The sequence below is a fragment of the Ranitomeya imitator genome, chromosome 4 (assembly GCF_032444005.1).
Source record: "Ranitomeya imitator isolate aRanImi1 chromosome 4, aRanImi1.pri, whole genome shotgun sequence".
Taxonomy (NCBI): Eukaryota; Metazoa; Chordata; class Amphibia; order Anura; family Dendrobatidae; genus Ranitomeya; species Ranitomeya imitator.
The window spans coordinates 21,985,700-21,999,023 of record NC_091285.1 but is presented as its reverse complement, the minus strand read 5'-3'; the positions used below and the strand labels follow the sequence as shown (position 1 = coordinate 21,999,023).

Here is a 13,324-nt window from a genome sequence, read left to right as displayed (position 1 = left end):
CAGTCGTCTAACCCAAGTACCTGCAAAATACTCCTCCTTAAGTAGGTCACTTAAAGAGCTTATGGGGCTTTAAGACATCTTTATTAATTGATATGTTGTTGGCTGTTTGATTTTCTTTCTTTTTTTTTTTTTCTTTTTAACTTTTGATTTCCCAGTCTTGGCTCTCGTGTACGACAAGATAGAAGAATATGGTCATCGGCTCCTTAGGAGTTAAGGTCTATCTAAATTCTGTGCAGAATCTGACTTGGGAACATCTGTACATCAGAAAGAAAAAGCTTAATCCCCAGCTTACCTGGTGTTCACATGTACGCTTTGAAAAAAAAGATTCACCTTGATAATTAGAGGAATGCACCTAAGACAAGAAAAATACTTTTACATTTAATCTTTAAAAAAAAAAAGAAAACTGGGTTAAAAACCTAAGTGCAGTGAATAAGTACAACTTCTCTAAATAGTATTTTTTTTTTTTTTTTGAGGGGGGGGGGGGTGAGGGGATGGAGTAATAATAATTCACTTTACAATTATGATCGGAATAAAAAATATTCTTAAGTTTCGTCTAATTAATAGCATTTACCGTACTTTGGGTTATTTCTTACTACTTGTAATTAGTGCACCGAAATTTAATTTTTTTTGTAGTCCTCACATCTAGAATAGTTTGTGATGGCTTTGTAATTTCTGCGCGTAAGCAAGCCCATCTACTATATACATGCTGATTAACCCTTATGGACATGGGCCATTGTGCTGACAACAAGGATTATTCAGCCAGCCGGTGCACTTCGGCTGATCGTCCGCATGCGCGACTGTTCTTACTACCCTTAACTCCTTCCATGAAGGTATAGACTTTGCTCTTGGAGGATCACCATAGTGGTGGTTTGGCTACAGTAGCTCTAATGTACTAGTAGCAGCATAGTCAGGACCTAAGCAAAAGCTAGTCACCGTTAGAACAGTCAGGGTGTAACAGGCTAAAACATGAGAAGTAGTCAGGGAAGAATCCGGGGGTCAGAGTCGGGAGATGAACGTCAGGTAAAGTCAAACAAACCCCAGGCAACATCCAGCAACAAGGCCGAGGTCAGGATCAGGGTTAGTCAGGAGTCAAAACAAGTTATGATGGCCCAAGGAACTTGGATAGATTATGCGACTCAATTAGCAGTCGGCTCATATCCTATGAAAGTCTACCATGCCTCTTGTCATATTTGGGTGCGAGTTGCCTTCATCATAGCTGCATCAAAAGATGGGGGGTCCGCAGCAGCACCAAATCAGCATGGCTGCATCAAAAGGCGGGGGTCCGCAGCACCAAATCGGCACGTCTGCAGCAACAGCACCAAATCGGCTGCAGCAAAATGACGGGGACTGCAGCAGCGGCACCAAATCATCATGGCCACAGCAAACAACGGGGGGCCGCAGCAAAAGACGGGGGTCACAGCAACGGCACCAAATCATCCTGGCTGCAGCAAAAGACGGGTGCCGCAGCAACAACACCAAATCGGCACAGCTGCAGCAAAAGACGGGGACCACAGAAAACGGCACCAAAATCAGCATGGCTGCAGCAAAAGATGGGGACTGCAGCAACGGCACCAAACCGGCACGGCTGCAGCAAAAGATGGGGACCACAGCAACGGCACCAAATCAGCAGACCTACGGAAAAAACATGAGGCCGCAGTAGCTTCTAGCTGGAATTCCATGATGAGTCCATGGATAACATTGTTCCTGTACACTAACACTGCTCTGTCAAAGCAACATTTCTGATACGTATGTTATCGAAATGTTTCCTGCAAACTAAGTAAAACTGTCCTGTTTTTATGCTTTCTAGCCTTCAAACAAGAGATTTCTTGAACTTTTGGTGCATTATGCTTCCTGCCCACAGGAGGCGCCGGTGCTCTGCCAGTCACTGAAGAAATATCGGTCTCTGCAAGTATGGGAGGTGTAGCAGCCAACAAGATTGCGAAGCATTTGCCGTCGCATCCAGCTCCTTCTCGCTGTCATTTCTGTCTCCGCACAGGGTTTTCTCTCTACCCAAAGTGTTGTACTGTTTCGTACAAATTGCAGTAGCCACATTCGCTCCTTCCTTAAGAATTTTTTATAAATTTTCTTGCAGAGTTAAATAAATTGCAGATCTGACACGAGCATTTTCTCTCCTGCTAAAAGACGGTTAGGGGTCTAAATTTTGCATGGGATGGGAACTCTAAATGGTTGTAGGTGTACCAATTCTTACAATTTGTCACTTTTGTTATCTGACCACATTCTGTCTATGGTCACCTTAAAGGGGTTGTTCAGAACTTAAATAATGATGTCCTATCTGACTCCCCTACCTATCAGCTGTTTGCAGACCCCTTTGTGGCCAGATGTATAGAGCCAGAACGGCACAGATCCATACCCGGTGTTGTGGCCATACAGTTAAGCTCCTACTAAAGTGAATGGGAGAATGGACGGTGTGTGTCTGCTCCCCACCAATCTGATGTTGATAACCTTAAGGTTAGATCCTCCATATTAGTCCTGAACAGCCTCCTACCATAGACATTGGTCTACGTCCTGCACGTCCTTACATTTTGCCTATAGCTCTCATATTGCGCGCATCACGCCAAGTTCCCCGCGTGATCACGACGTCACAAGAGACGACGGCATTATTGATAGGTGGATCAGCTAAAGGAGCAATTGTGCTACCTTTGCATAAGCACCAGACACGGGCAGACAAAGGAGAGCCGGTTCTCTCTCAGAAGCAATCACTATGCACGACAGGTTTGGTGGGAGAACACAGAAAGCTGTAGTAATTTGGAGGACATAAACAATCCCAAGGCGATGATGTTGAAAATGACAGTGAGGAAGCATCAAGACTGAAAAAAGGTGTTTGGGGACATTACTAAAGTATTTTAGCAGTGTGGGAGCTTTTTTTTTAACCTAGATGGGGCAGAAAACCGCTTTAAGACCCTTTCTAGGTCAATATTGACTCCATATAATAGTTCCTACTTTGATCTTCACCTGAAGGCACGTGAAGATAATGTACATGGTCAAGAAAGAGCAAGGACATCGAGAGTGATGGCAATACGTTAAAATGTGAAATCTGTGGCAGACTCTTGGCGTACATAATTTTCCCACATTAATGGCAATTCCACCTAAAATCCTGTTCCATAAAACTTTCTGATCTATGATTTGGGATGTCTTTGAAGACCATGCTAGGGAATAATAACTGCACTCCTTTTTTATTTCTAGGTACACTGTTAGGGTTCCAACCCATTACATATGAAAAGTCCAAGAATCCGGCACTCTATTTGGTAAATATATTTGTACATAATTTTTACACTTGCTTCACGCTGTAAGTAAACTTACTAAATAGAGTGCCGTATTATTGGACTTCTTGAACTAAGCAACTCGCCCATAATAATACAAAAAAAAGGAACCGCAATGGGGTTCAAGTGCACTCCTAATAATCTGATATTTTGATGAACTTTTGGTAGAATTTCTGAGCCAGATAAGAAATAAAGACACAATTTGATGAGAATAGGTGCATGGGTGAAGCAGCTAGTCTCTTCCTGGCAGAACATTCCTTCACTTTTTCTGTATGTCTGATCTCCACATGTGTTGATTCACTTGCTGCCAAGCACGTAAAATGGGACTGGCAATAATTGAATGTTACATTGATGAAATAGTATGTAGATTTGTCTTTAGGGCATTCTTCTAATTGAGAGGGATCATGTGGAAGCTCGTTCCTTTGTCGAAGCCCCGGGGTTCTCGGGAGGAGCACACACACAATATAGAGTGCCACAGCTTGCACACACCAGGAGCTATACATCATCCGCAGACAAAATATGTCTTGGCTAACCATATAAATCATGACCGGTATTGAGAATAATGAATCTCTCACATATCGTATAGATTTTAATCTTTTCAAGGAAGGAAGTTCTCCCTCAAAGAATCTCTTAGTTGACTAGACCATACATTTGCTCCTTTTTTTTTTTATATGATGGCTTTGCAAAAGGTTAGATGGACGCTTGGTCACATGTTGCCCAGAGTGCCACAACATTTCATTACATTTAGTCAAAAAATGACATTTTGATTTAATTTCCGTGGTGGCCTGATGTTCTCCTCAACGGTAACCTCACCAAACCAGGTCATTTTTTTTATCATAGATACTCACTGTAGCACCAAAAGTTATTAAAGGAGTTTTCCGATTTCAAGACCATGGACTCCAAACCTCTCCCTCAGTGTCCAAAACTGGCTCTGCGCCGCTGCTCTTTTCTGTGTTTCGGTGACCACTGTAGACAATCGCCGAGCTTGGTGGCTTGTGCTGTCTACTCCTACAGAGCTGCTAAGCTTAGTCACCAGTTACATTAGAAATGGGTGATGTCACTTTTGCACACAAAATGCTGAAACCCAAGCAACGTCGGGAGGCAGGTACTAAACCTGGGAGCGTGAATACCTAATGTTTTGCTATTTTAGAGATTTTTGAGTGTTTTGAGCCCACTTGCCTGAACCAGGAAAAACCTTTTAAGGGTGAGTGGCCTCAATAAAGCTTTCTTCTTACTTGTCTTACCCCAATTCTTTCCCCATCTGCAGGATTTTCTGCATGTTGCAGAGGGGAGAGTCTCCTGCTGTAGCTAGTTGCCTAACAGCCAAATGCAGGATTATTCAGATGGGGATAGGACTTGTCTCCTGGGATATTTCTATGATTTATTGTAGCATGAGACAAATTTAGATAACAGGAGAATGGCAAAGCTGCCGATCTCGGTATTTGGCTGCAGCAACATCATGTAAAAAATGTTGTTGGTCGCCGATTACCTATTCCGGTAGAGCCTAATTGCGCCCATTCATATTTAAATGACATCCCTGAGGCAAGGATATGTTTTCAGTAGGCCTGTTCTTGGTCCCCCACATATACAATTGTCCTCTACTTCCGGGATTTGTGCAGTGAAGCCGCCAATAGGAGACGCCAAACCTCATTGCTCATGCGTGGGAATGGCGCATGCATTCCTAAGGCCAGATCTGGAGTGTTTAGGGAGCAGATACCGTGACTCTTCAGCTGCCGTACTCCACCTTCGTGACTACATAGAATTATGTATGACGATCAAAGGTCACAAAGGAAAGGAAAAAATGCAAAAGGCACAACGGGAGCTCATCCTGAAAACGACATCAGTCGGCAATGTAATCTGCCGAGAATACAGTCCGTGTCGAGCCATGGCGCTGGGGATGTACTTGTTTAATGTATCCCGGGGCCTATTGGATCCATGCCCTTTCTCTAAATCTCCATTCAAGCAGCCAAGTCATGACGTCGCAGCTGGATGATGATTTAACCATTGCGATAGCTTGCCGTTTAGATACCTTGAATTGGGCTAAGTGCATTTCTTATTGGGATATCGGGAAGGAAGTTGTTTTCTTTTTTTTCTGGTACGGAGGCAATAATTGGTAACCAAATTTCATGATTATTATATCTGGTGGCCTTGATATCACAGATGGGGGAAAAAAAGAATGAGACTCCTTTTAATGTTTGTGCACTAAAGGTGATTGACAGCACAGCGCCTGATCACCCGCTACCTTTTGGAAAGCAAGTCTGTACAACGACAATGTGCTTATTTGGCCGAGGAAGTGAATGTGCTTAATGCAGCTAACGTAATCTCCTAAGCTGCAGGCGTAATAAAGATAATATTTGTTCTCCATTATCAATCGCATACTTTCCTTGGTAGCGCCCGTCTGTCAGAATTTCAAAATGGCCACGGTATTGAGCCAAGTATAGTATCGCAATGATGAAATTATGACTCGACAGGTCCCCCTAAATTCCACCGGACATTTTAGATATGGGGGAGAACCAATACAGATGCTGGTATACAATCTCCAAGAGGGTGATCACCCACCTTTCCAATAATGAAAATGTGTTAGACAGCTGTGTCTTCTGGTTCTTATTGACCTTTTGGATGTCATTGGTTTAGTGTTTCCTGTTGTGCCTTCTGGTTCTTATTGACATTTAGGATGTCATTGGTTAAGTGTTTCCTGTTGTGCCTTCTGGTTCTTATTGACATTTAGGATGTCATTGGTTTAGTGTTGTTTCCTGTTGTACCTTCTGGTTCTTATTGGCATTTTGAGTGTCATTGGTTTAGTGTTTCCTGCTGCTCATTCAGTTTCTTCTTTCCAAAGTATGTTGTGTCTGCTGATGGAGGATGCAGCTCAGGTGGAGTCAAGTACTTTTCCCATATTAGGCCTTTTTGGCGTATATTAAGTATCTATTGGATAGGTGATAATTGTTAATCAGCGTGGATCCCATCAATTAGATCCCCATCGATCTCCAGAATAGGACTTGTATATCTTGTTCTCATCAGACCCGCGAGACTGTGGCCAGGAGGTTATGAATAGTGTGGCTGGACATATGTGTCTTGCATCTTGCAGGTTTAAGGCACTAGACTACTTTAGATTAATATCGGCAGACCCCACTGATATCGAATGGTTTGGCCGACAGATGGTCGGTAGAGATGTCAATCGGGCATTGCCGATTAAATTATTCACGCGGAGATAAGCCGACGTGTCAATCTACATCTTTCTTATAGAGAACATAGGAGTGCTCGGCCAAGCGATCAGTCCTGTATATGTGAGAGGCGGTTGAGATGACTGCCGCACAATTGACCAACAAATTGTTCGGCCAGCAGCCTTCGAATGTATATTGTCAGCCATAGTCTAAATCTGGCCATACCCATTAAATGAAAATGAGTCGATGAGTCCAAATGATCATTTATGTCATGACCCCGTACACACTGAAGCCTACTTCATACAGTGTTCCTGTTTAAAGGCAGCCTTAATAACGGACAATGTTGTGAGAACGTTATTCTAACAGATCAATAAGGTGAGAGCTGTTGGGTTGTCTTGTAGAACCATAGTTCGTTGGACGATCAAGTGACCCACCTGTACAGATCAACAAATGAAAAAAAAAACACTCCCGGACCAGGTTTTGATCAGTATAGAACATTTGTCAGTCTTCTGTCGAATGAACCGAACAATAGTTTTGCTTCATCAGTTCAGTTGAAATTGAAACTGGCCATTTCCTTCAGTTCCAATTAAAATTGGGCATTTCCATCAACTTTGATGTGACATCTATGGGTGTCAGAGGTGGAGGGGAGAACCGGGGACACGGATCCTGCAATTGGGTGGGTCCCCAGGACTAACCATTATCACCTGTTAGGTACATAAAAATGTATATAATTTAGTAAACACCTGAATGACAAAAAAAACTGTAAAAAATTTGCTTCTCGACTTCAAGGTGAACCAATATTTAGATTATGTCGCAGGGAGTGTTCCCTTTGCACAATTTTCAAACAGTCTTGAAAGCGAAATGGTCTAATTGTGCACAAGCCCCCAGCTAATTGCAAATATGTGTAGCACTTGAAGCGCTTCTAATAAGGGCCAGGATTGTTCGTAGCGGAGCGCAGGGTGGAGGTGACTTAATCATACAAAGCTCTCTCTTCAGCACTTCACATTTTTGGTAGGATGGCAATCTTTCATTCAGGTATTTGGACAACACTTGAAGTCACTTTCCGACTTTCTAAAGGTAAACGTTCGTCGTGGCCTAAGGTGATTGAAGAACCTCTGAAGTCCGTCACTATGGAAGGCAAGGAGGGCCCGAGGAACTACGGGTTCGTCGATGACATTGACGAAGTGCTTCTAGCCCATTGTCAACCACGTCCTTGATCTTGACCAATGAGATATAATGTATCACTTTAATTCTCTTTATTGTTCACGTAAAAAAAAAAAAAAAAAAGGAATGTCTTAAAAACTGGGCAGCCGGGGACGGAGGGCACACCCTTAATGCAGGTTTATTTACAGGAGAGCTTAAATCAACTGTTATCTCATATCGCTAATGGACTACCTCGTTGAGTGGTGTTGAGGTTTACATTTGGCGTCTGCTTTTTCTGGAACTGAATTGTATTTTTTGTAAACTCTTAAAGGGAATGTCTGCCCTTGAGCACTATTTTTTTACTCTAAATAGTTTGTGATGGGTACACTGGTCGGCGCTCCAAGCCTCCTGTTAAAGTGGAATCACCCTTCCTCAGCAGTCTACATGGGCACACAGAATTTTTCGAGGCGTTTTTGGAGCAGAAAGTGAGCGGAAATGTTCTATATCTCAAAACCCCTCAAATGCCTGGAATTTCCAAAAACTAAGCAAAAACGTGTTTGTCGCCTAGAAGGGGCGACCTATTAGTGATCAACAAAAACAGATTTCCAGGACCTTGTCCAGTGGCCAAACAGAACCTGAGCATGGGTATCCTCTTACCTGCAGTATACCCGGCACCTCTTCTGGTTAGTAGGCCCCCTGTCTGTAATCATGTCAAGGGGTTTACTAATCAGAAGAGTCGCTGCTGATGCCATTCTTAGTAGGATGGTAGCCAAGGACCAGAAGCTTGCAAATCTTTTTTTTTTTTTTTTTTGCTGAACTGTATGACCTTTCCTTAGGTTTGGTCGCCAAAATCAAATAAGTGGGGATCTGACGACCTCTAGTGATGGTTCAGTAAGTTAGACATTTATTTAAGGGTTTGTCCACTACTTAGAAGTTGATGACCTATCTTTTGTTAGGCGTGGCTCCCGTTCTGTTGAATAAGAGCTGAGCTGTAACTCTTGGCAAAGACCACTTCGCAGAGTGCAGGGCCGTGCTGCTTCACTTCATTCACCATATACGTCCAATGTCTCTCAGATCTAAGAACTACTAATTAGTCGGAGTGACTGGGTGTGTCACCTCCACCAAAGTGGACACCTGTCCTAATGATAAGCAGGCCATTGTTATCAAAGTAGGAGACATCCCCTTCATGTGATACATTTCTGACTGTCTGAAGCCACCATTCGAGGGAGCTTACAGAGGTTACCTAACAAGCAGAACTTACCGTAATTGCCAACCACTAGGAACCCCACTGATTGAGAATTGGTGGCTTCTGTGCCCCATAATTGAAAAACGCTGCCCCAGTAATTGTCTGAAACTAATGGGGATAGGCGAGTACAGCCATCTGCTGTCGGTCCCAAAGACCATTCTCTATTCAGATGGGGTTACGGGAGCCCAGCAATGAGACCAGAGGGGAATTTTGAGTGTCAGTATTGTTTTCATTATGTTTGTTTTTTCATCCCCTTTTAAAAAGTGAACCCCCACAGAATGGCCTGAGTTCACTTCAATACGAAAGAAAAATTCTTAAAAATCTCTTGGAGTTCTGAACATCTAATCGATACATGTATACCACTTTGGAATCTGGGAATGGTGCCTGATTTCCCGGACTTGCTTCATGACTGGTTTTTTTTTTCGTTTTTGTTTTTTCAGATTTATCAGCTAGATGGGATCCCGCTCATCCTGGATAACTGTAGTATTGATGACAACAATCCATGTATCCTTCTCAAATAATGGGTCCGTTCAGAAAAACGGTTGGTGATTCCTTGGCATTCTCATTCCCATTTGATTTTTAGGGCAGTGAAAAGTTGCAAACAGTCGAATTATCGTTAACCCTCCGTCACATACAACTGATCTGACAGGCGCTTCTCTTTTACTTTAATTTCTCCTTCCTCACCAGATTGTGAGGAAACCCCCTCCCTCCAGGTAGTCTCCTGTCTCTTGAAGGTCTGTGAAACCTGATATCACAGTTGGATTTCAGAGCTTCAGGGGAGAGGATATAGCTGCACAGATCTCTCAGGCTCATTGTAAGTGAATACGTCACATTCAGTAAGGTTGGTATTTTATGTTTTTATTCATCACAATAGTTTATTTAGCTTGTTTTATGAACGTATAGCACAAAATGTGAGGATATTTCATAGAAATAAGGGAGATTTTATAAAAGAAAGTGTGCTGCTCAGGCATATACAGTAGTTCCCTAACATATTCCTTCTCTTGCTTCAGATTATCTGCTGAAATGGAGAGGAAAATGTACAATTTATCCAAACAACTTGATGTTGAGGAAGTAACAAACATGCTGTTAGATGATAGAGACCTCACACTGAATGAGGATTTAGGAGAGGAAAGTGGTTTACAAGTTGTGATCTGATTGATTATCTGAAAATTCAGAAGCTGTCATATGTGGGAACTGTAAGAAAAAACAAAAGGGAATTGCCGCCACAGTTTGTAAGTGTGAAAGAGAGACAACAGTACAGCTGTATGTTTGCATTCCATAATGGAAAGGCTTTAGTTTCCTATGTACCACATGCCAAAAAAATCGTACTTCTTCTATCAACACTTCATGATGATGCTGCCATCGATCCTGGGACTGGGGCAGAAAATAAACCGGAGATAATTACATTTTACAATGCCACCAAAGGGGGTGTGGATACAGCAGATCAGATGTGCTCCACTTTCAACGTCAGCAGAAACATCAAACGCTGGCCAATGGTCATATTTTTTGCTATGTTGAATTTGGGTGGTATAAATTCACAAGTAATTTATCTTGAAAACAAGCTTGAACCACTCCGTAGACGATTGTATCTGAAAAAATTGGCCCATGAACTAGTACTTGGAGAGCTACGCAGGAGAAGCGTGAAAACAATCGGTATCCCCTCTCGCCTTCAAGTTCAGCTCAAAAGGTTCCGCCCAGAAGATGATGGTGAAAAGTCACCATCTGCACCACCTCACAAAAGAAGGAGATGCACCACCTGCCAAACGGAAAGCAGAACCAGAAGGCTTTCAAATTATGAATGTCTCAAATGTCATAAAGCAATTTGCCTGACACATGCAAAAATGGTGTGTAATTCTTGCTATTTGCTCTGCAAGTGTGACTTTTCTGGGGAAACCTCAGCATCTACTTCTGATTGAATATGTTTTTAATAGTACTTAAGGTACCTTAAAATTAAGTTTGTGTTCAAAAATTTTCTTTGTACATTTTTTTGAGAGAGTCGAACTGGGGACTATTTGGCGGGAGTTTTGAAAAGTTTGTATTTCATAGTTATTAGTTTTATGTTAAGTAAATGGTTTTTTTTGCAACTGATTATGTGTAGTCTCTTTTATTACATCCCTATGAAGGTCACTGATCACTTTTAGAGCACTGAAATTGCAAACATTAGATATTATAGGTATTTTTCCAGCAGGCGCCTGACAGGCACATTGTATGTGAACTCGTTAGTCCGAATATTGTATGTGACGGAGGGTTAACCGTCTGCTCACTGACCGTGTTTGGGAATAATCACCAAGCAATCATGGCCTCATGCTACTTCTTGGGCTAGGAAGATTTGAGATGGAAGAATGTGTGTTATCTGTGTAAAGAGTGAATGAAGCACTTTTTTGATTGGAAGCAGATTACAGGACCTGCGGGATCTGTAACAGGCACTGCATTCATCCTCCATAAATATGGTCTCATTGAGGAGAGAAGTAAATGATGCGTTCGGTTCTTACAATGTAGGAGAAGAGCTATGGAATTATCAAGCTGTGTAATCCAACATTGATAAGTAGGGTTGAGCGAAACGGGTCGAACATTTTCAAAAGTCGCCGACTTTTGGCTAAGTCGGGGTTTCATGAAACCCGATCCGACCCCTGTGCGGGGTCGGCCATGCGGTACGCGACTTTCGCGCCAAAGTCGCGTTTCAATGACGCGAAAAGCGCCATTTCTCAGCCAATGAAGGTAAACGCAGAGTGTGGGCAGCGTGATGACATAGGTCCTGGTCCCCACCATCTTAGAGAAGGGCATTGCAGTGATTGGCTTGCTGTCTGCGACGTCACAGGGGCTATAAAGAGGCGTTCCCGCCGACCGCCATCTTACTGCTGCTGATCTGAGCTTAGGGAGAGGTTGCTGCCGCTTTGTCAGAAGCAGGGATAGCGTTAGGCAGGGTCCATTAACCACAAAACCGCTTGTGCTGCAGCGATTTGCACTGTCCAACACCACCCTCGGTGTGCAGGGACAGTGGAAGTTTTTTTTTTTTTTTTTTTCCCCTCAGCGCTGTAGCTCATTGGGCTGCCCTAGAAGGCTCCCTGATAGCTGCATTGCTGTGTGTACGCCGCTGTGCAAACCAACTGCTTTTTTCAAAGCACAAATCCTCTTGTTCCTTCCTTTCTGCACAGCTATCTTTTTTGTTTGTCCACACTTTTTATTTCATTTGTGCATCAGTCCACTCCTTATTGCTGCCTGCCATACCTGGCTGAGATTACTGCAGGCAGGGAGATAGTAGCTGCCTGCCATACCTGGCTGAGATTACTGCAGGCAGGGAGATAGTAATTGTAGGACATTCCCTGTTTTTTTTTTTTTTTTTTTTTTTTTGGTGGGAGATTAAGATTGGCAATTTGGCATTTCTGCTAGAGTGCCATCCCTGTGTGTGCCATCTCTCTCACATAGTGGGCCATAGAAAGCCTTTTCATTTTTCTGTATTTTTTTTTGTGGGGTGTATAAATTCTCCCTGATAAAATACAGTGGGAGATTAATATTGGCCTTTGGGCTTGTGTGCCAGTCCTGAGTGTGCCATCTCTCTCACAATAGTGGGCCATAGAAAGCCTATTTTATTTTTTTTTGGGTTTTATAAATTCTCCCTGAAAAAAAGGGAGATTAATATTGGCCTCTGGGCTTGTGTGCCAGTCCTGAGCGTGCCATCTGTGCCAGCCCTGAGCGTGCCATCTCTCTCACAAATAGTGGGCCATAGAAAGCCTATTTATTTTTTTTTTTTGGTTTTATAAATTCTCCCTGAAAAAAGGGAGATTAATATTGGCCTCTGGGCTTGTGTGCCAGTCCTGAGCGTGCCATCTGTGCCAGCCCTGAGCGTGCCATCTCTCTCACAAATAGTGGGCCATAGAAAGCCTATTTAATTTTTTTTTTTGTTTTATAAATTTTCCCTGAAAAAAGGGAGATTAATATTGGCCTCTGGGCTTGTGTGCCAGTTGTGAGCGTGCCATCTGTGCCAGTCCTGAGCGTGCCATCTCTCTCACAAATAGTGGGCCATAGAAAGCCTATTTAATTTTTTTTTTGGTTTTATAAATTTTCCCTGAAAAAAGGGAGATTAATATTGGCCTCTGGGCTTGTGTGCCAGTTGTGAGCGTGCCATCTGTGCCAGTCCTGAGCGTGCCATCTCTCTCACAAATAGTGGGCCATAGAAAGCCTATTTAAATATTTTTTTGGTTTTATAAATTCTCCCAGAAAAAAAGGGAGATTAATATTGGCCTCTGGGCTTCTGTGCCAGTCCTGAGCGTGCCATCTGTGCCAGTCCTGAGCGTCCCATCTCTCTCACAAATAGTGGGCCATAGAAAGCCTATTTTTTTTTTTTTTTTGGGTTTTAGAAATTCTCCCTGGAAAAAAAAAGGGAGATTAATATTGCCCTTTGGGCTTGTGTGCCAGTACTAAGCGTTCATCTCTCTCTCTCTCTCAGTCAGTGGGCCATAGAACGCCTATTTTTGGTTTTATTTGTTTTC

At 42.8% G+C, this 13,324-nt stretch overlaps 1 protein-coding gene across 1 annotated transcript in view; it reads left to right on the top strand.

Annotated features, from left to right (window-relative positions):
* The window catches only part of ATXN10 (ataxin 10), a 90,691-nt gene that overhangs the window by 50,622 nt on the left and 26,745 nt on the right, over positions 1-13,324 (top strand). The window contains exon 10 of the mRNA XM_069763309.1: positions 9,275-9,338. Coding sequence (XP_069619410.1) covers positions 9,275-9,338 — 64 coding nt within the window. The remainder of the gene's footprint in view (positions 1-9,274; positions 9,339-13,324) is intronic.